The 24,495-nt window shown below is 39.3% G+C and overlaps 1 protein-coding gene across 1 annotated transcript in view; it reads left to right on the forward strand.

Annotated features, from left to right (window-relative positions):
* LOC140936335 (uncharacterized) overlaps nt 1-14,607 on the forward strand; it is a 34,021-nt gene extending 19,414 nt beyond the window's left edge. Inside the window, exon 7 of the mRNA XM_073385797.1 lies at nt 14,251-14,607. Within this exon, the coding sequence (XP_073241898.1) occupies nt 14,251-14,358 (108 nt within the window). The 3' untranslated portion in view covers nt 14,359-14,607. The remainder of the gene's footprint in view (nt 1-14,250) is intronic.
* Nucleotides 14,608-24,495: the final 9,888 nt, after the last annotated feature.

The following is a 24,495-nucleotide window of genomic DNA, read 5'->3' on the forward strand; positions in this document are numbered from 1 at the left end:
ACCTTTAGCGTCTTCTTGTTTTTCTTTGTATTCTGACTGCATTTCAGACCTCCTAGGCACTGTTTAAGGCCTTTTTTGGAGCGACAGTTTTTCACCCAGATGACAGTAGAGAGAAGAGAAGAGACTTCTCTGTCTCTAGTCTGTACATGCAATTATCCATTTTATGGTGCTTACAACAGTTTGAATAACCAGCTTAATTTTGTACTGATAGGAGAAGAATCCAGGACCTTCAGTTTATGTAGATGCTAATGCTCCATGTTACAGTATTTAGTGAAAATGCTGGACAACAATTTGTTCGCAATGAGTCTGTGCGCTTTAATTTACAGTAAGATAACAAAGACTACTTCAGTTGATGATGACTCAAATAATGATTGTTGGTATTCAATTATATTCTAGTCTGTCACTGCTTGCAAAACAGTCTATGTCAATGTTAACAGAACTGCCAGGAATGGTTACAGTGTTTGAGCAATTTTTCCACCTTGAATACAGCGACAGTTATACTTGTAACATCCATCACTACTGTATATGCCACTCACAGGGTGCTGCATTTAAAACACTCCTGGCACTGAACTACAACTCATTCATTTTAACGGTGGCAATTATTGGTGTTGGTATCTACAGCATTGAGGCTGGGGGATATAATGTATTTGATTCTCATGCTAGAGATATGTATTATAACAGTCATAGTGAAGGGACATGTGTATTTTTGGAAATACCATCCATGCATAAATTAGTACAATATTTTCAGACTCTACATAGGAATGAGGATATATATGAACTTAAAGGTGTACATATTGCCACCTTTGAACCTCATTTTTTCTCAAGCAATGTTGAACATTGTAGTATATCAAATTTTAATAGTTACCAATGTTCCTGTAAACAGTGCTGCCCTATAGCAGTTTATGCAATGTGTACTTTCTTATTAATCCTTGTGGATACTGGACTTAAGGAACTTTATTTGCCCTTGTTAGTAACCGGAATACACTGTACAATGGGATGGGTGTGAAAACACGTCTGTCAGTATCAGTGGAGCTGGGATAAACCTTACTCTCCGGGCTGTAACCACTTATGTCCTATGTTGTAATTTGGCTCCATGCATGTCTGCATTGAAGATGTGCATATTTTCAAACATTGTCATGAAATGACACTATTTTTGTTGTGGATTGGGACATACTGTATAAGCTGTGTGGTTCAGCAAACAAGTGGAGTAAAGGATTTGTCTTCTCTGGTAAAATGTGATGACAGTTCTTTAGCTGCAATAAGGCATGTTCAAAGTATCATACGAATAGTACGACCACGCCCAAATATACGCTCCCACAGCGTCTTGTTATTTTAGCTTTCCGGGGGTTTGAGCCGACTCACCTGTGTGACCCGTCAGATCATAGGAGACTCTAAGTTTAGGGATTAGCCGATTGCGCTACTGCGACCCAAGGTAGTTCGGCATATGAAAAATAGTTATGAAATGATGCACTAGTTTCGGGACAAGATTGGGTGTGCAAGTTCGTGACTTGTCGGCTTGTTTCGGCTGTTTCACGAAATGAGACCGGACTACTTCGTGATATCTTGACATCACTTCTAGTTTAGTCTTTAATTTACTCGAGGAATAAATAGAGGATATTACGTGGCCGCGTAGAGACGCGAAATTTCTGTTCGAGTGTTGAAAAACATTTCACGAGTGAGCCCTCCTTTCGAACTGTTTTACGATGAATTTAAAGTTACTAGATCTTGCACAAAGACATTTTGTCTTTGTTAAGTGTTACGTAGTAAAATTGCTGTCATGCGTTGCGTGACTTTCTCGAACGTTCTGTACGTTTTTGGATTATTCATGAATAATTAATTAGGGCATGTTTACATTTCAGCGTGAGTCAGCAGATTTGCATCAGTTACTGAAATCATAAAATATGTCGAAAAGCTACTACTATTCGCCTGTTTAGTATTTTTTGGAACCTTATATCAAACGGCATACAAGCTCCAAGTTCTAAGTTTCCTTTAAGTTTTTTCCCACGAGCTGCACTGCTGTGTTTAGTCAAGTGTGACGAAGGTCGATTTTCAAGTTCTGTGTTTACAAGTTGGCGGAAGCCGTAAGATATCTGAAGTTCAAGTGAGAGTTTGTTATTATTGGCAGAGGCTGTTTAGTTTTACTTAAGTTCAAATTTTTGTGTCGGCGGATGCTGTGTTTTAAAGCTCTGCAAAGGCTATGTTCCTCTGGTATCAAACTTCCTTGTGTTAATCCGACGTCCCTGCGTGCTGATAGTCAGTGAATAATTATCCTCAAAACATTCGAACTCGTAACATTGAGTTTTAGCCAATTCCATGCTCAACGTAATTGACTGCTTACCCATGCCTTTCATATCTCAGTACATGGAGACTGCTATGCTGCTTTTGAAACCTGATGTGACTAAGAAAAATAGAGAATTCTTTTTTTCACTGTTTGTTTTGTTAGACTTGTTATTCACCGCCAGTAACCTCATATTTGACTTAGGTCTAAACGTTTAGACTCGAGTCAAATTTAGAAGGATTTGTATGGAGTCATCAGAACATAACTGGGCTAATATCTCAGGGACAATTTGTCCCGAAATGCTAGTTTTTGGCAAGTAGGCCTCTTGGATGTTGCTCTTTTCAGAATATCCTGACAAATTCCATAATTGCACAAATTAAGACCTTACTCTTACCATATTTCATTTCTTACTATTTCTCCACATTTACAATTAATCAGTTCCACAACCACGACGCCGAAGTGTACGCTCCGTAGCGTCTTGTTCATTCTATTTTATTCTCTGAAAATAGTGTAAAATAAATGAACCTTGACTCTAGTGCTATTGCCAGTGCTACTGCTAATGCTACTGCTACTGCTACTGCTACTGCTAGTCCTGCTGCTACTGGTAGTGCTACTATTAGTGCTAGTGCTAGTACCCGTGGTACTGCTAGTGCTAGTGATACTACTAGTGCTAGTGAGGCCCATGTCCCCCGTCTGAATTTCACAGCCAGCTATGTCGCAATTTCGGAGCATTCTCGTGTCGCCTGTCGGAATTTCAATAATATTTTTTTAGCTCGTTACCAATCTGACAATCTGCATTTGCTGCAACGGCGCCAACGGAACATACGGCCTCTATCTTTAGTACTTTTAAGCCCCGGGTTTTAAGACCTTTTTAAATGTTTGATATTCATTCAGACTACTTGGAATAGTAATTGAAGTCAATAAAATTCCATTTAGTAAACTATACAAGTGTAGAGATATTTTTAAAATGGCTTGGAGTGAATCGAGGCCTAATCTGACAAAACACTCGAGCTATCATAACGTTTCTAAAATTCTGGTAGTGCAAGAGTCTAATGTTTCTTCCGAGTTAAACTCTGATTTAGTTGTCAGACTGTGCTTTTCTGTGATTATAACAACCCAGGAGGAAGGACATTATCAACCATTCATTATCTGTAAGGCATGCGTTTACAAGAAGTCTGTGAAAAATGAACTAAAGGTCCAGACGATTTGGGCGGATGACAGTTCTCCCGGATGTTGTGCGAAGTGGCATTCCTCCAAAGACGACGTCTGCTGGGTTTTCACTATCATCAGAGTCGAGGTCGCTGTCCTCTTCACCGCCTTCTTTATCTGGCAAAAGGTCTTCCACGTCATTTTGGTATCGAAGAAATGTCTCGTATGATACCTCCGTCAATTTCACAAAATCGCACCCTTTTTCAAAATGCTCTTCCCCCACTTTACTGACAATAGCATCTCGGTGGATTCGTACGCTTTCATTCAAAGTAAACAGCAGACAGTCTTCAAATGAAGAAACAAACAACTCAATATCACAAAAAGAATTCTCTTCCTTGTCGGTGACATCAGCTACGACAATTCCAACAAAGAGGGGTCCCCTGTTCGGGTATCCACGTATGTGGTCGCTCTTGACGACCACAACACTGTTGTCACTGTTGGCCTCAAATAAAATGGCTCCTCTGACAGCTTCCTGCTCAATCTCTGTGACCACTGTTTCTCTAGCTGTGAGGTCGTCTGTGGTGGAAAAATCTAATGGTCTTGGAGGCTGATCTGGTGTTGTGTATGCGAACAATGGAAGTGTACCTACATTGTCCTTGGTACTTTGATCTCGAACGGTCAGTTGACGGACTGGTTTACCAAAGCTGTCCCTCCAGTCTCTCATCAACCTCTGGTCATCTTTTGCTATTTCTACTTACGGTGGAACAGACAAAGAAGGCAGGTCTCGAAACGGGAGTTTCATCTCATCTGGTACTTCATAATAAGAGTGTGGGGAAGTGTAGTAGACAAAGCCAATGCCAGTGAGTTGTTTCAATGACTCGCGAATGGTGGGCGCAAATAGATGTGCAAACTCCAAGGCAGTTGGCATGTCATTTCTGGATCGCATTTGGCTGAAAAAGTTCTCCACAACAAGTGTGAAAGTGACGACCAGTTTGAGAAATCTGGTCGCTCTCTTGTTTCTAACTTGTCTTGCTTTTCTCGCTTTTTCTTTCCCTTTTTGTGTTTTTTGTGTTTTCCCATGCCGTTGATGCCGTCAACGGCACTCCGACGACTCGCTAATGACTCTGATAGTGATGTATTTCAATAACTCGCTTACCATTTGGAACACTGAGATGAACGCGATTGATAAAGAAAAAAATCTCTCTAACAGATTGATGGAGCGCGCACGTGGGTCATGCAAGGAGGAGAACATGACACGCAAAGCGGCAAAGTCCTCAAGAGTGATGCACTAAACAAATGAAATGAACAATCAAAACAGCAGTAAAATGAGACGTATTTCTGTTTGCCTTTACTGGACCCTTATTAGCCATTATTGGCCATTATTGATCATTATTCAGTAGTTACTACCGAATAGTGTACGCGCAAATGTTCTGCAGGACATTCACAATTCTGTCAATTCTCAAATTCGCAGTCGGACAGTCTTGACATTGGTGTCGCCTTCGCTAATTCGTTGCAATAGTCTGTCGGTCGTCGCTAGTTCGTGGCTCTCATGTCGCCGGTTCAAGGCCATGTCGCTTGTCGAAATTTACCCCTAACAGGGCCTCGCTAGTGGTACTGCTAGTGCTGGTGCTAGTGCTACTGCTAGTGGTACTGCTACTGCTACTGCTTCTGCTGGTGCTAGTGCTAGTGCTAGTGCTACTGCTACTACTGACATTACTACTGCTAATGCTAGTTCTGCTACTACTACTACTACTACTACTACTACTACTACTACTACTACTACTACTACTACTACTACTACTACTACTACTGCTACTGCTACTGCTACTACTACTACTACTGCTACTGCTACTGCTACTGCTACTGCTGCTGCTGCTGCTGCTGCTATTATAATAATAATAGGTTTTTGTGGCGCATTTAAAGAATTCTCAATGCGCTTACAATAGTAAATTAAGTCTAAATGAACCATCTACAGTAATTATTTCTAAAAGGAAAAGTTTACAAACTTTGCTTAAAAGTGGAAAGATTCAGAGTATTTTATATGATCAGGTAGACTTTTCAAGATTTTTGGTGCTTAATATGAAAATGAGCGGTGTCCATAAATCACAGTATTAACAGAAGGAACTTGTAAAAACAATCTATTAAACGAGCGGAGTAAACGTGCCGGCTGGTATTTGAGAAGGAGTGAAGACAAATAGTAAGGAGCTAAATCATTTAAATTTCCAAATATTAAAAGCAGCATTCGAAAATCGATGAATGCACCAATAGGAGGCCAGTGCAAGTCTTTCATGACAGGAGTTATATCGTTAGAATAATAATAATAATAATAATAATAATAATAATAATAATAATAATAATAATAATAATAATGTTTATTTCTTATATTGCGCAGTCTAGCATGCGATAAAGATATGATCAAATGCGCATTACAACACTAAAATCTTAAAGTAATAAATGGCTAATCCAAATAATGATAATAATAATAATAATTTACAATTTTCGAAAAACAATAAAAGTAAAATATGAGTTAATAAAAGAACTAATAAAAAGCTAACTTAAAAAGATGTGTCTTTAGTAAAACTTTAAAAATGTTCAATGATTGACATTGTCTAATTTCTAGAGGGAGTCGATTCCATACTTTGGGCGCAGCATTTTCAAACGCCCTATCCCCGAGTGTCTTTTTTGTTCTATAGATATTGTCCATTAGGAGTATGCCCCGGTATGATCTCAACTGATACCGCGAGCTCTCTTTGATTTTTATCAAGTCTAAAAGATATTGTGGTGCGACGCCGTAGATACAGTTGTGAACTAGCATTGCTATCTTGAATTCTATTCTTTGGGTAACCGGAAGCCAGTGCAGGTTGATCAGGGATGGTGTGATAGGATCATATAGTACATACCAGCCGAGCTGCCGCGTTCTGCAGGCGTTGCAGCTTACCAAGATGAACAGCGGGCGTACCATATAATAGACCGTTACAATAGTCTAATCGTGACATTATAACAGCCTGTACAATGGACTTCCTATTGTCGTATGATAAATACTTTCTAATACGCCGGATGTTATGTAGATGGTAATAAATAGCCTGACAGATGCTGTTAATATGTGTGGTCATATTCATGTTTGCATCAAACCAAGCACCCAGATTTCTAACAGAGTAAACAGCAGAAACCTTTACCTCACCTACTTGCAAGTCACTTATCGTAACCTTATTTAACTGTGCGCGTGTACCTATAATAAGAAACTCGGTCTTAGCATCATTCAGCCGAAGTTTGTCTTGGACCATCCAGGTTCTTATGTCCCTGATGCAAGCTTGTAAAGCGTCAACAGCATCCGTCTAAGTAGCAGAACCATCCGGCTTAAATGAGATATAAAGCTGCGTATCATCAGCGTATGCGTGAACGTTAGAGAGATGGGATTCAACAACATCAAAGAGCTTACTTGCGTACAACGTGAGTAGTATACTATGTTGAAATTTAACCGTTTTGGTGTCTAGCAAGGTCTAGCTGGGTCTAGTCAGTGACGTCACCCATTGTTATAACCTAAGGAAAAAGTGGATTCCCTTTATTAATATGCATAAGTGTCTTCCTGCATACTAATTAAGTGTCTTCCTCCATATATAATGAAGTGGATAGGTTTACTAATGAGCGTCACTCTACTACAATAGGAACAATAGGCCGGCCCAAACTTGCCCGGGCTCTTTTAACCCTGATTGGCTCATGTAGAATCTATTCTATCTTCCAAATAAAAGCGCGCTCTCCGTTCAGCATTTTATTATTGTCACAAACTCCAGTAAATAATATTTTTGAGCGGATAGCTTCCAAACATACTAGTCAACGGTCCCAAAACAGTACTCGACTTAAAGCTATTCACTGTGACCAAAGATAAACATTTTTATTCTACAAAACCATTGATTCTGTTTTGTCAATATAATTCAACCTTCAAACGTTTGTAGACTGTGGTATCGAGCGTTAACCATTAACAGGTTGGCCTTTTTCCTTTTAGACCTGTATCATACGAAACAAAACGAACGCAAGCGAACTGTATTTTATTATTCATCGCAAACTAATTTAATATACACTGAGCCAACATGAACGCTTGTCGCATAAATTATCCACGGGAATCAACTCAATTATATATAAACAATAGCGTGAATGCGCTTGCGTGAACATCTTAAAAGCTTTTATTTCTTCAAATCTTACAAAGCAAAAATACATTTATTGTAGTGACTCAACAACTTTAGAAAAAGGATTACAATATGGTGAGCAAATGTTCAAAGCCTAGAAAGTGCCTCTCCCTCTAGCTCTTTCGATTGCTTTCGTTTCTTGAACAAATGCTTGGACACTTGGTTCGTCTTCGTGTATATAAATCCACTTTCTTTTGCCGTTGGAATAATGTTTTATTTTGACGGGCCAGTAATTTTCAGATGCAAACATGACTGTGGGGGTATAAGGGTTAACAGCATTTCGAGTGCTCGTGTACATCTCGCAAAGGCCAAACCCTTCTGGAATAGCTTTGAGATAGGGCGCTCCATGTAAATAATTCTGCAAGGCAGGCCAGGTCATCCCACACCAATCCAGATCAAACGGTTTCGGTTTACGCGTAGATGATTTAGCTTCAGCATATTTCGGGGGCACAATAAGATCCTTTGGGGGGATCGATTCCACCTCTCCCTCTGGTTTTAAGGTTTTGTTGATACTTGGGTAAAATCGACAAGAGCCAAAGATGTCGCTCAACACCTGCTTATTTGCCGCCGTGTCCGGTTTATTATCTACAAAGATGTAACCGTAAGGCCTCTCTGTTTCCTGATAATAAGCTGTCATGAATCGTTGGCGATTCTTATCAAACATACGCTCAGCAACAATTCCGATTTGTTTCCGATCGCTAGGACTTCGGAAAAGAGCCATGTACTGTGCATTCCGACTGATATCGGTGTTAAATTTTCCCTTGGGGAACATATTCTGAAGGAGCAGTATGACGCTGGCATTTCTATGGCGACCTTGGGTAAACAACCGAGAAACGATGGGGCCTTCGATCGCTTCTCCCATTAGATCATCAAAGATGGTAACGTTGTTGTATTTTGGGTCAATTTCTCGCAGATCTTCTTGAAATGTGGGAAGGCCACGAAAAAATTTAATGTCCTTTCCGATCGCTGATTTCAAAGCTTCGTATCTATCTTGCCACTGACTGTAATACCATAAAATGCGACGGGGCTTGTTGGTTTCGTAGACAATACGATCTCTCGTTAGAATCTGTTCTACGAAAACTGTTTTCCCTGATTGACTTGGTCCAACCACAAGGAGTGAGAACTTATGGCGAAACATAAAATCTGGATAAGGCTCGGTTGCCAAGGAAACATCATGGGAAAGCTTTACCTTCTTCGCAGTAGAAGAAGTTTTCGGCTTTTCGTTTACTGGTTTTCTTCTTTTTCTTGGTTCACATATTTTTCTCGTGGAACTAGATGAACAACGAGGTAAGTCGACGCTTGTACAAATATATTCTCTTTTTGATTCCCAAGAAACCTTAGCCTCTTTTAACAGTCGTGTTCGTCTTAGCCCGGTTAAGTCATGGACAATTTCAAGATGAGAACTCAAGTTGGACACACCAGGTTTGCCACATAGCGGACAAATTCAAGGAAACGTTCGAGGCATGACTGCTTATGAAAAATGACTCACAGTTAACAGAATCATTTAATATATAGTTATTTTACAATGGTGGGGAGTACTTAAGAGAATTCAGGGGTACAGGAAGGGTACAGTGGGGGTACAGGAGGGGTACAGGAAGGGTACAGGAGGGGTACAGGAAGGGTACAGTAGGCGTACAGGAGGGGTACAGGAGGGGTACAGGAAGGGTACAGTAGGGGTACAGGACGGGTACAGGAGGGGTACAGAAAGGGTACAGTAGGGGTACAGGAGGGGTACAGGAAGGGTACAGGAGGGGTACAATGAAAGTTCATAGAGTTCCGTTGTGCTTTGCAGCCGTGCCTCCATCGATAGCTATAAAAGAAGTAAGCCGCTGTTTCTGATTCAGTCAGTTCTTAAACCTCGTGCAGTTCGGATCACAATGTTCAGCAATTATAATCATTTCGTTCAAAAAGGATATGGAAATTTTGAAGATGATGACGACGATATTGAAAGCTCACAAGAAAGCGAACAATCATCTCAAAGTTCTCAATCTAGCGAAGAAATGGACTCTTCCGGAGAGGAGGAGGAGGAGGAGGAGCATGTAGATCCTTGGTCACGCATTCAAAATGAAGTTTGTAATCGCCACGAAGCCCAACTCGAAGCTCTGATCAACGAGTATGAACAAAACGGAGACTCGCCTGAAGTGGCCCGCATTAAAGCTGAAAATGCTTTGCTTCCAGTATATAGAAAGGAATTGAGAAAAGTGTTCTTAGAGTTTTTACAGTGGATGCATGCAATGAAGAAAGATCCGACATTCCGAAAAGTGATGGAAACCCGCCAAGATCTCAAAGACACAGAAGGATATGACTGGCTGGAATCGACAGAACTTGCCATCGATTTACGCGAAATTCTTACTCAATCGATTGTTTGTCAAACAAACTGTTCCCGAAGACTAAGCCGGAACTCTGTCTATTCATCTATTGTTGTAACACTTTGATGGTTTTGTTATCAATAAATGTATTTTTTAACCGAAACAAAGGTGTAGTCTGGTTGTAGCACGCGCGTATTAATCCCACCATTGTTTATATATAATTGAGTTGATTCCCGTGGATAATTTATGCGACAAGCGTTCATGTTGGCTCAGTGTATATTAAGTTAGTTTGCGATGAATAATAAAATACAGTTCGCTTGCGTTCGTTTTGTTTCGTATGATACAGGTCTAAAAGGAAAAAGGCCAACCTGTTAATGGTTAACGCTCGATACCACAGTCTACAAACGTTTGAAGGTTGAATTATATTGACAAAACAGAATCAATGGTTTTGTAGAATAAAAATGTTTATCTTTGGTCACAGTGAATAGCTTTAAGTCGAGTACTGTTTTGGGACCGTTGACTAGTATGTTTGGAAGCTATCCGCTCAAAAATATTATTTACTGGAGTTTGTGACAATAATAAAATGCTGAACGGAGAGCGCGCTTTTATTTGGAAGATAGAATAGATTCTACATGAGCCAATCAGGGTTAAAAGAGCCCGGGCAAGTTTGGGCCGGCCTATTGTTCCTATTGTAGTAGAGTGACGCTCATTAGTAAACCTATCCACTTCATTATATATGGAGGAAGACACTTAATTAGTATGCAGGAAATCCAAATTAGTATGCAGGAAGACACTTATACATATTAATAAAGGGAATCCATTTTTTCCCTAGGTTATAACAATGGGTGACGTCATTGACTAGACCCAGGTAGACCTTGCTAGACACCAAAACGGTTAAATTTCAACATAGTATACTACTAACGTGAAGAGCAAGGGACCAAGACATGATCCTTGAGGTACCCCTTAAGGCAGATCAAAGTCACTCGAATAGCTGCCGTTAATCAGGATTCGTTGTTTCCTGTTTGATAAATACGAGTGAAACCATTTAAGAGCGGTACCTGTAATTCCATACGTCACGTACAGGCGATTCAACAACACTTGGTGGTCAATCGTGTCGAATGCTGCACTCAGGTCTAGCAATACCAAGAGAGTAACTCGTTGATTGTCCATTGCAGCTAGTATGTCATTCTGTATCTTCAATAGGGCAGTCTCTGTGCTATGACCAAGTCGATAGGCTGACTGGAGGATGGGATACAAGCCCGACTGAGTAACGTGATCGGTTGTCTGATCATAAACTGCCCTTTCAACCAATTTAGAGAGGTATTGCAGATTACTCACAGGTCTTAAATTGGATAAGGAAGTCCCTTGCTTGGTCTTCTTCAGTCTTGGATCCACAAGGGCCGTTTTCCAATCAGATGGAAAGTGTCCCAAGGAAAGTGAAGAATTCACGACATTAGTGATGATGGGGAGAAGCATATCGGACATGCCGACTACTAAATTGGTCGGCATAGGATCAAGTTGACAGCTTTTCTTCGATGATCTACTGACCAGCTTCCTTATATCTTCCACAGAGTACGTACTGAAATGATCAAGTTTCCTATCACCTGTAAACACTTTATCCTCAGCCACCGCCCCAGGATGAAGAGTACAAGCATCAAGCTCTGCCCGAATCTTTGCAATCTGACGGTCGAAAAACCGCCCGATATCGTCGTCAGATCTCCTTATACCTGAAACCACGCGTGAGGCACAGTTATGACCTCGTTAAAGCTTGTCTATTTCTCGCTTGGATAAACTACAGTATAAACTTTTACAATGATCCAAGCGCGACGTAACAAAAGTATTGACCATCATCTTAAAGTGATCCTTGCTCAGATACTTCCTCGATCCGCCAATAAATCGAATCGCAAGCACAGCCTTTTTTTGCATGTTTCGTTAATATGATGACTAAGATTAAGCTCTCTATCTAGGTTAACACCAAGATTTCAAACTCGCGTTGATTGTTATACTCTAGCGTTCCCAGTCAAAACATCACTGAGAATTGGGTACTTGTCGAACCGACAACTAAACTGAATGACCGCTGTTTTACTAGGATTGCACACTAACTTATGATAGGAGAGAGACGATTGCGGCGAAGGTGAACGACGAAATATGTGCAGATTAATTTCACAGTCACCACAGACCACTTCCTAGCGGAGCTCCACGCGCCGCGCCAAGCGCCGTGCGTAGACGGAGCCCCATAGCTAAGGAAATGTGGTAATCTACCCATCCGAGAAAATTTGGTAATCACGTGACCGTACACCGTCCGACCGACCCCCGACCGTCCGTCTGCACCACAGGCACACCAACATAACTCAATCAACAGGTATGGCAACCCAAATGCAACTCAAGGTTTTATTTCGAAGGAAATAACATGGCCGCCCGGACTTTTACAAAGAAAAAACAACAACAAAGTCCTGTCATTTTCGGAGTTATTTTTTATGTTTACACTAACGTGGATAACAGAGAAAGAGCTAGAGCGAGTTATTGAAAACAAAAGAGACGAATTTCGTAGGAAGAAAAACATGGAAATTCAAAGCGGCGGTGGGAAAGTGAGAAATGCTAGCGGCCACCAAGGTGAAAATGAGCGGCGGTGAAAAATAAAAACGAACATGAACACAGGAAACAAAATATTGGGTAAGCACGTATGACACTTCCTCCATAGAAATAATTTGTAACTAGGAAGTTTGACGTTTTAGTCGTACAAAACAGCGTTGTAGTCGTGCAAAACAACGGCAAGGGAAAGACAAAAAAGTGTGCTGCACGTGCAAATTTGTTTTTTTTTTTTTGCTTATTAGATCTATTAGTCTTGAAGCCATTTTCATTGTCGTCCCCGTTTAGCATTACACGATTTTATTTTTTCTATTTACACGTTTTAGTAACCAGAGCTTCGCTTTTAGCCCTGGCCACTCTCTGAGGAAACGGAGAACTTTTATTATTTCAGTCCTTGAAAATGCCTTGATTTTTTCCTCCAAAAATTCTGTATGAATCATGAGTTAAGAACTAGAAGTCATCTGTTTCTTATTGTATACATACGTACTTTGCGTATGCTTATGAATTTGCAATTTTAAAGTAGTTTTAAAAATTTTCAAAAATGATCATCCTCAGGTATTTATAAATTTTTACTATTGTAAACGTAATCGTAATTCAGCACTTTGCCTCCATTTTTTGAAGGTGAATAAACTATCTATCTTTCATCATTCATGAAACCAATCAGCTGAGTCTCACAAGAGTGGAATTGCCGAAAACCATACTGAAAATCGTTCACAATATGATGACTCTTAACGTGGCGAACAATGATGACAATGTTTGAAAGTAAAATCTGTTCCATGATCTTGTTCTAGATGCACGTTAAGGCCGGATGCTGGCGTTTAGTTTTCAGGCAACTGCTTAGTATAGATCTCTTCTTCTAGATAGGTCTCACATAAGCCTGCTTCCAATCCGACGGCACTACACCAAACTGTATAGAAGCTCGCCTGATGAGAGGGAGAGAGAGACCTTTATTATTCATATTAGGGTAGCCGCCCGTTTAGACTTTCCCTCGCCCCCACTATCTGCCCCTGGGTCTTCGAGGATGCCTCAGGCACTGCCATCAATTGGGGCCCGTATAAAAATTTTTATGATAAAGCTCAATAAAAACTATACAGTTGTACTAAAATACTCTTAAAAATTGATAAATTATACTAAAAGTTAATCTTAAAATATGGGCTATATGCAGTTACAGTAAACGTGAATAAAATCTTAAAACATTGAAAATTCAGCCTATTAAAAATTACAGAACCATTGTAATAAAAAGAGTTTTTAGCTAAGTAAGTTCTAACCCTTGGCAAGTGCAACATGTTCATTCGCCTCGTAACTCGATTGTGGACAATGCCTCACAAAGCTGGAACAATCACAGAGCTTTGTTCTTTCAGCACACGTGGATGGACATCCTAAATACCATCCTTAACATAAAACAAACAGGCGTTACAAGTCTATACTAAAGTAAAACCAACTGAGGCTTCTCTTCGAGCAGAGAAAAGCACACCAAGAAATTCCCGCAAAGCCCTCCTTTTGAAAACGCGTTGAATTCCCAAATTATCACCTTACCTGCAGGGGTCGAAGTGGCGAAGGTAAGGGAAGCTAGTGACGGAAATGTAAATTGCAATGACGCGGGAAACTTAGCATTGGCAACAACTTTCTGAAAAAGCAGGTTGACACACGAAGGTAACTTACGGTGCTCACTTTAATATGTGTCACGTTAGAGCTTTGAATCAACTCTTCATACAGTATATTTCTCTTTTTCTTTTTTCAGGGTGCAATAAACGGTATTGAATCTGGTGGAGTAAGAGTTGTATCTGTTACAGATGTTACTCCTGTTCCCCACAATGGGTGCAGACCACGAAAAACAAGGCGGTTATGACACAGACAATTTCACCATGGTATTATAAATTCGGCATAAATTTTTGAAGGTTGATTTCTCATCGATATAGAATGCCAAGCACTTTAGACCCAGTGGACATGATCCTTATGTCGGAACGTAAATGAAAGAGTTTTAATGCTATGCATTACATCATTCTACTCTTGCGTTACTGTTTAGGCTGAACGTGTAAATTAATTTTTTTTAAACAATACGCAAAATTGAAATAAAAACTAAAAAGTCATTTCTGTTGCTCTTTGGTTAGTGTTTTTTTTTTTTCGGTTTTAGCATCACGAAAGCCTGTTTTATCGTCATAAGGCCATACTGGTACTGTATCGGTCAAATCGAAGCTTCATCATCCCCCCCCCCCGGGCATTTGACTTTTTTGAAAATTATTGTTCAAATTCCCCCCTACCCTGGCCAAAATGCCGTTCAAATGCCCCACACTAGGGTCCATTCAGGTGATCAAATGCCCCCACCCCGGGGACATCTCACAGGCACATAAATGACAGAAGGACGGCAGAAACGCCTTCAGTTGTCGAACAAAATCTTTATAAATACAGCAAATAATTCGCATTCAATATAACAAAAACTGAGAAGCACTGTTACATAGCATAATATGAGGCGCCGTTTGTTTCAAAATTTTTTCGTCAGTTGTACCATTTCATTGTCTTTTTCGTTAAATTTTCCTTCTTTTATTTGGTATCATTTCCTGTTTCTTTTTAATAAGTCTCCTCTTGATTTTCGGCATTCATAGAGATACTGTGGTATAAACATTTTCTCTGTCAGTTGTACCCATCACTTGGTCGGTTGTAAGTTGTAGGGGCTACAAATAGTCCGTTATAAACCTTCATTCTGTCGGTTAAAATATTTATACTATCCGTTGTACGCACTACTCTATCGGTTGTAGAATTTACTCTGTCAGTTGTACACAAAACTGTGTCGGTGGTACGCACTACTGACCGGTCGGTTGCAAATATTGTACTCTGTCAGTTGTACACAAAACTGTGTCGGTTGTACGCACTACTTTGTGGGTACTCTGTCGGCTGTACGCACTACTCTCTCGGTTGTAGGCACTAATCTGTCGGTTGCAACATTTACGGTGTCAGTTGTACGCACAACTCTGTCGGTTGTAAATAATAATTTGTCGGTACTCTGTCAGTTGTACGCATTACTCTAGATCAATCTTAGCAGCTGGGCACAGAACTTTATATAAAAACAGTAACAGAATATAATATACAACACCTTATATATTCCACTGCACCAAAATTACCCTATTTTAGTTGCTGTGTCACTAAATAACGCAATTTAATTAAAATAGCTCATTACTAAAAGTCCTTCTTACGAACGCCTTCTTTAACACTTAAAAATTATGTAAAACGTTTTTGTTGTCTTTTGTGTATGACTTACAGGGGGCTTCCGTAAGATACTTACAGAAGGGTTGTGTAAGAGTGCTTACAGAACGCGTAAGAGTGCTTACACAAGCCTTGTGTAAGATACTTACAGATCGCGTAAGAAGGCTTACAGAAGGCTTGTGTAAGACTCTTTATACAAGGCTTGTGTAAGTATGTAACACAAGGCTTGTATAAAGGGTCCTTACAAAAGGCTTGTGTAAGGTTGCTTACACAAGGCTTGTGTAAAATACTTACAGAAGGCTTGTGTAAGATACTTACAGAACGCGAAGAAGGCTTACACAAGGCTTGTGTAAGATACTTACAGAAGGCTTGTGTGAGAGTCTTTACACAAGCCTTGTGTTAGAGTCCGTAAGATACTTACAGAAGGTTTGTGTAAGAGTCTTTACACAAGGCTTGTATAAGATACTTACAGAAGGCTTGTATAAGTCCTTACACAAGCCTCGTGTTAGAGTCCGTAAGATACTTACAGAAGGTTTGTGTAAGAGTCCTTACACAAGGCTTGTATAAGATACTTACAGAAGGCTTGTGTAAGTCCTTACACAAGGCTTGTGTAAGATACTTACAGAAGGCTTGTGTAAGAGTCCTCACAGAAGGCTTGTGTAAGATACAGAATGCATAAGAAGGCTTACGCAAGGCTTGTGTAAGATACTTACAGAACGCGTAAGAAAGCTTACACAAGGCTTGTGTAAGATACTTACAGAGGGCTTGTGTAAGAGTCTTACAAAACGCCGAAGAAGGCTTACAGAGGGCTTGTGTACGAGTCTTTACACAAGGCTTGCTACAGAAGGCTTATTTGAGATACTTACCGAGGGCTTGTATAAGAGTCATTACTGACGGTTTGTGGGAGAAAGGCTTGTGAATCGCTTGGGGTATTCTTTAAAGACTTGTGTAAGACTTGTTATACCATGTACAAATCCCTTTGGTATCCATCTTTAAAACCGTTTTTCTACGTCATTAAAGTAATTGATATTGGGTTTTTTTGCAATTGTAGTGATAAATGCCACTTGCAGAGCAAGGAGCTGTTGGCGATGATTTGTCAACGATGACTGTTCGTTCCGTCTGAAAGAGTCTTCCTTTTCTTCCTTGACTTTTTTGAGAACCTCCCAAGATAATGATGATTTAGTCGTTTTTAATCCTCCCATGCTACCCACAACATTAATGATACGTTTATCTGAGTTCATCTATGAGACTTTATTTTTAAAACTTCTACAAACAACAAATAGCAGTAAAAAAATTGTTAATAATCGGTGAAGGATTTTGCCCAAGCTACATGCACGGCTTTCCCTTTTTTATTGAGTTGAATCATTTTTGTCTATATCTATAAAGCGTCGGTATTTAAAAAATCACGTAAACGGTAATAAATTTTTCCCTTCCCTCACTCGTACCTGACTGATTTGTCGTTTATTCAAATTTTCATCTTCTACATAAAAATAATGTTGGCACATCGATAAATTCAATTTCAACAGAAATCTAACCTAAGACTCATCAATACGTATTCCAACTGTCTGTGAGTAACATATAATATCAGCAATTAACTACAAATTTGAGCATACAATTTAAACAGAAACTCATAAGGGGTTGAAAACCCCTTATGACTTTCTGATTTAAATCAATGATATATACAAAAAACACCTTTAATCAGCCCATGCTATGATTTTCTACTATCATTCTGGGTATTTTCTATCCATCATTTTTTGGCTGCCAAGGTGACCCTTCTTTTTATGTCTTTGATTAAAGTTTTACAATTTAAACTATTAAAAACTTAGGCATTCAACTTTTATCAATTATTGGATGAGGTTTTTGTGATGTCCGGAATAATCAAGGCCGCGATAAGGGTTATCAGCAGAACCGAAGGCCGAGGCTAATAACACTTACCGAGAGCTTGATTATTTTATTTTAGGATATCACAAAAAATCGAACCTAGTGATTATTGTACATTGTTTTGAAGAAAATAACGACAAACACATCGTTGCAAGGAACCTCAATTGATATCGTTTTTGGAAATCTGGCACGCAGATATCTAACTAATCTGTACGTTGCGCGCGCAATGCGAAATTAGCTGTAGGCTCTTAGCTAATGCTGAGACAGATAGTGAGTACAATGTTTAAAAGGACCGTCATCTCGTTTCCCCCCAAAATGACGGGTTCACACAAGAGGAGCCCTACTTAGTACTTGCTGAGAACATCTCCTCCTCGTAGTCAATCTCGTCTCAGAATCAAAAGCTCCGTAATGTTAAGGGAAAAATCCGAAAAGGAAGGGGTCGTCTCAGTGAAAGTCGAGATAGGTAAAAAATTCTGGTCACTTTTCCACAGGACAGAATACAGGTCACCGTGATAAAAAATAATAAAATAATAAAATAAAATGAAATAAAAATGTCTAGCCCTGGTTTTTTGACCGTTTTCATTGAGGGGGATCTGTGTGGTTTGTTAATTTGTCGATGGAGCAGAGAATTATAATTTTGACTTGTGGAATGTGAGCTGTACTTTAGACGCGGCAGTTAATATTCTTGCTTTTAACAGAAATTAAGTCATTCGTAATAGAAATTTCCTAGAAACAAAATGTGAATACAAAGACAATACCCACTTCCTTTCAAAAGTCTAAGGGGGCCGACCATTTGACTTTTGAAGGATATTTTTTTAATACGAAATTTCTCTTCCCGAGTTGAAACAATATTTCACTCGTTCGCGCTTTTTCAATACTGGAAGAGAAATTCCATACCTCAGCGCGGCCACGTTATATCGTTTACTTTTTTCAGTGCAGGAAATTTTTTCCCTGATATTTCCTTGCAAGAATTTTATTTCCCCGAGATCATTATGCAGGAAATTTTTTTATAAATTATTCCCCCCCCCCCCCCCCCCTTCAAAACGTCACATGGTCGGCTCCTAAATAATGACAGACCCGGGGTTAGATTTATAAATACGTGGGATTTACAACTGCTATTGTTGCAGTTATGGATTTAGGGAGAGTTTCCGACTTGATTCTTATTTCTATGTACTCCCCCTCTTTCAAAAGTACATACTTAGGACCCTCCAAGTCCACGTATGCTTGTGTTTTCTCGTCACTTGATTTCACGAAAAAGCTGTCAAAACAATAGATAACAATTTGGTTAATTGACAATCTATTAATTCCAGAAACAATCTTCAATACCTTGAGTCTGGAGCCCCATCTAAGGGCGGGAAAAGTTTCTGCATGGTCGACAACGTCATTGTTAACTATTTATGGAAACAATCCTGAAGTCCTGCTCTCCTTGGAAAAGGAGGAAAAGAAAAAGTCACGCGATGAAGGAGAATACATTTGGGAAAGAAAAACAAACTTTCTTTTTTGGTTATAGTGCATGATACAATTTGCGATGTGTTGTCGTTCTCTTGTTTACCCTATTACCTATGGAGACATAATACTGAATTCGCATAAACTATTTCGGTTCTCCTCAATGAGTATCTTTGTTATTGGGGGTTTGGTTTTTACTTAACGTTGGGACAGCTGTACAATGGCCGATTATTGCTATAACCGTCAACGAATACTTGCAGTCTAGTTAGGACAGTTAGATGATCATGCTCCGATCACACTCCGATAAGCTATTGCTTTTAGCAAGTAAATTTCCTCTAGCCTGGAATTTACACAGACAACAAACGGCATTTTATGAGAACCCCGCCCACCTACCACATTGAGTGTTTTCCTTTACACCATTAAGGACAAGATACAAAAGTCCAAAGAATCCATCGCCAAACTGAAGAAACATATTGAGAACAGTACATCTCCAAAAAGTTTGCGTTATAACGCAAGGGCAAACATTGCCCCGGACGAAGAATTCAAACGAGACATAAGCTGGATTAGAAAAGACGCAGAACGAAAAGTTCTAGGCGCACTCGTTAAGTTTCACGACCGTAGAGTCTAAAGACGCAAATCTAGACTTGTAAAACTAGAGCAGGAATCACGCAAAGAAAAGAGGAAAGACATGTCAGATAAGGTACCAGCTAATACTCTAGAATTCAGTCACGAACAGTAACTAGAGAATATCCAGAAGAAAATAGACGAACTCAACAAAATGAAGTATGTCTTACAAAATGCTAAAGAGAATAAAAAAAGTGAATCTTATCCCAGAGTGTTTTCTGAGAATATAGATTATCTAAAAAGGGAAAGAGGAAAGAAAAAGCGGTCATTGTCAACCAAAAAACGCAATGAACGGAGGCGAAAAATAGCGCGTGATTTAGATAAGAACATAACAGAAGCAGGAAAGAAACATATCAAAAACCTCTCAGATTAAAAAATGACACGCGATCAGATAAATATTCTGTCAAGGGGTCTTAAATTTATCCCCACACCAGTGACAAACACAGGTCACGTTAGAGCAGAACTATTAAAAGATTTCAACGCTTTCGCTAGACGAATGCGTCTACAATATATCTTTCATGGAAAAGATAAAGAGCAACACCCCTTTCATGTAAAGTCAGACTGGGAGCCACCAGTTCAGCCATCAGTGGCACTAGAAACATACCTAGAAGAGGTTAAATTACAACTTGCTAATATAAATACAATCACGCCTACAAACAATCTACCCAAGAGGGAACAACTTGCCATCAAGCAACTGAGACAAAACCCGGACATCAACATTAAACGAGCAGATGAAGGCTCTTCTACTGTTGTTCTCAACAAAGAAGACAAAATAAAAGAAGGTCAAATACAGTTAGATGACAGAGAAAACTACAAACCCTTAGAAACACCAATGGTAGTAGAAACCTCTAAAAGGGTCAAGAAATTGATAGATAAGCTTTACGAAGAGAAACATATAGACGAGATGACAAGACGATGGCTATCCCTCACGCCAAATCCACCGCGAATACCACAATTCTACACTCTCACAAAGATTCACAAACCAACACCAGTTGGAAGACCGATCATATCGGGCTGCGAAGGCCCAACGGAAAGAATCTCATCATTTGTTGATAGTCTCCTCCAACCAATTGCTAAATCGCAAAAATCGTATCTTAAAGATAGGACAGACTTTATCAACTTCATAGAGTAAACCAGGGTAGTAGAAAATGCTATTTTAGTCTCTATGGATGTAACTAGCCCATACACAAACATCTCACAGGAGCAAGGAATTACCATTATATGCAAAGCATACCAAACATTCTATCAAAACAAACCTCCAATACCCAGCCAATACCTCACAGATATACTCAGACCAATCGTAAGGGAGAATTCGTTCCAATTTGTTGGAAAAAACTACCTCCAAGTACAAGGTACAGCTATGGGAACAAAAATGGCAGTTGTATTTGCTAACATTTTTATGTCTGCAATAGAGACAGAAATTATTAACAAAAGTGGAAGAGATTTATCGATGACGTATTCTCATTGTGGAATGTAGACAAAGAAGAAAATATACTCATTCATCGAACTAGCAAATAACCACCACCCCACCATAAAATTTACTGCTGAAGTTTCAGAAACAGAAACCGCCTTTCTGGATACATGTATTTACAAAGGAGAAAAATTTAAGAAGGAATCAATCCTAGATGTGCGTACACACTTCAAACCGACAGAAACTTTTCGAAGAGAACATAACTAATTTCAAGCGAAGACTCCGTATGAGGGATTATAGTGATAAAGTGATAGATAAACACCTATCAGAAGTCAAGCATCACGAAAGAATGTCGGCTTTGCAAAACAAAACAAAAACGCACAAGAAAATACTACCATCATGTAACCAGTCGTGACAGAATATCGCCCCTCAGTACCGAAACTAAAAAAAATCATCATGCACATGATGACATGATGACATGCACTCGAGAATGCACAAATGGTATCTTATAGAAAACCAACCGTTGCTTAGAGAAATCTTTAAAGACCCTCCCATAATATCCTATAAAAGAGGAAAGTCACTACAAGATATACTCGTAAGAGCTAAACTATGAAGGTAAGGTCAAAGCAACAGCAACTGAGCCAAAGATAGACGTGAATAGCCTGTCAACATTATGAACAACACAAACTATGAAGCTTAAAGGTCAAAGGTATACAACAACTTGGCCAAAGGGAGTCGCGTATGGCCTGTCAACATTATGAAAAAAATTAAGGTTGAGTCGGCTATGCTATGCTTTCAGGCGAAAGGACGTTTCAGTAGTAGTGCGTAAAACCGACAGTTCAAAACCACTTACACACAGCATTGTTAAACGTTTTTTAGTATTTAAACGGTAGATACAGGCATATTTTTATCCCCTGAAAAATTTTCATCTGTTCGGATTTCCTAGCTGAAAGTCTATTGATCCGAAAATTATAGGGATCAAAACTTACCGAAAATTTCAGCCAGAAAAAAGGCTCCCGAAAAAAAATAAATAAATAAATAAAAATGATAAAAATGGGCAATTTTACCATTTTTTAGATGTTCGAAAATCCTAGGAGAGGCAGGCAAGCAAGAAATTTGACAACAAATGTTCCGAAAATTCTAGATCTCAAATCGTCCTCTGAACAGATATTTTCTGAACATTGACGTAATTGGGTGCCCCTGACAAATGACATAGTAAATGTTGCAACCGACAGAGTAAATGTTAACAACCGACAGAGTGGTGCGTACAACCGACAGAGTAAATGTTTACAACCGACAGAGTACTGCATACAACCGACAGAGTAAATATTTACAACCGACAAATAGTAAGTACAACTGACAGAGTTAATGTTACAACTCGATACAACCGACAGAGCAGTGCGCACAACCGACCACGTTAATGTTTATAACCGACAGCGTAAATATTTACAACCGACAAAGTAATGTACACAACCGACAGAGTAGTGCGCACAACCGACAAAGTAATGCACATAACAGACAGAACAATGTACACAACCGACGGAGTAGTGCGTACAACCGACAAGGTAGTAAGTACAACTGACAGAGTTGATGTACAATCGACAGTGTAAATGTTTACAACTGAAAGGTACAACTGACAGAGTATTACGTTGCATCCGACAGATTAGTGCGTACAACCGACAGAGTAAATGTTTGCAACCAACGGAGCAGTGCGTACACCCGACAGAGTAGCGACAAAGTAGAGCATACAACCACAGGTAGCCCAAGCTTGAATTATGAGCATCTCAAAATATAAGGATTTGTATGGGGAAAAAACCTATCGTTTCGGTAACCTACGAAAATGAAAGGATTTCAATAAAAAAAAACAGCTTATCTTACTTAAAATGTGTGTTACGTCTCTCCTGTGTGGTCCACGGGTCGATTTATGGCCGTTTTATGGGCTTTTATGTAAACGGTTTTCCCTCTATATAAAGAGTAACGCTGTGGCTATACAGCTATTTCGAGAAAGATTGTCAGGAAAAGTGCACGCGACAATGCCGAAAGGTATTGTGGGTGGTTTTGAGCTAACTGTTCTTCAAAGAAATTTGCAAGAATAGCACTGGAGGCCATGGACTTGTGTTTGTAATTGCCAAAGGAAAGAAACAATAGCAGGTTCGACAGCTACAGTGTCAGCAACAGGTTATTGATCATATCCCATATTACCTTTCGGGATTGTCGCGTGCACATTTTTTCCGACAACCTTTCTCGAAATAGCTGTATACAAGAGTAATGCGTACAACCGACAGAGTACCGACAAATTATTATTTACAACCGACAGAGTTGTGCGTACAGCTGATAGGGTAAATGTTGCAACCGACAGATTAGTGCCTACAACCGGGAGAGTAGTGCGTACAGCCGACAGAGTACCGACAAAGTAGTGCATACAACTGACAGAGTTTTGTGTACAACCGGCAGAAAAAATATTTGCAACTGACCGGTCGGTAGTGCGTACAACCGACACAGTTTTGTGTACAACTGACAACCGATAGAGTAGTGCGTACAACCGATAGTGTAAATATTTTAACCGACAGAATGAAGGTTTATAACGGACTATTTGTAGCCCCTACAACTTACAACCGACCAAGTGATGGGTACAACTGACAGAGAAAATGTTTATACCACAGTATCTCTATGAATGCCGAAAATCAAGAGGAGACTCATTAAAAAGAAACAGCAAATGATACCAAATAAAAGAAGGAAAATTTAACGAAAAAGACAATGAAATGGTACAACTGGTACAATTTGTCATCATGACAAATTCACTGACATGCTCATCGCTCACCTTATTAATTAACATACATGCGGCAGGTCAAAGTAATGGACCTCTGTTGAGCTTTTTATTGTTGTATTGAATCGCCGGTATAGGTATTGTAATTCATTATAAACACAGCTTAATACATTCATATATTCAAAGGATCTCAAAGCCTGAATCCAATTTATACCTTCAAATACGGCACAAACCTTGTAACCAATTGGCCACAAAGGCAAAGCCTTTTCCACGAAAATCCTCGAACACGGCGTTCCCCATGATAGATCGCCACGCCAGATATTTCACAACAACAACAACTTTATTGACTTTGTCTTCGACTTGAAGATTTCAGTACCAAAACAATAACAAATGAAAAAAGTGAAATAAAAGTTAAGTAAGAAAGAAAGGAAGAAATTGAATATTATCATAAAAGAAAAAATTACTTGGCTATGTACGGCTTCTACGCTACTCGTATGTTAAGAAAGTTTAATTAGAGTTCGAATGCATAACAATTTAGAATATTTTCAATATAAGAGACACTGAGATTTAAGACGTTTTGATCGCAGATGGACATGATTTATAAAAATAGTGCCTTGTAAGACATATTCATAAAACTATTGTTTATCGAGTATAGG

This window comes from Porites lutea, chromosome 5 (genome assembly GCF_958299795.1).
Source record: "Porites lutea chromosome 5, jaPorLute2.1, whole genome shotgun sequence".
In the NCBI taxonomy this organism is placed as follows: Eukaryota; Metazoa; Cnidaria; class Anthozoa; order Scleractinia; family Poritidae; genus Porites; species Porites lutea.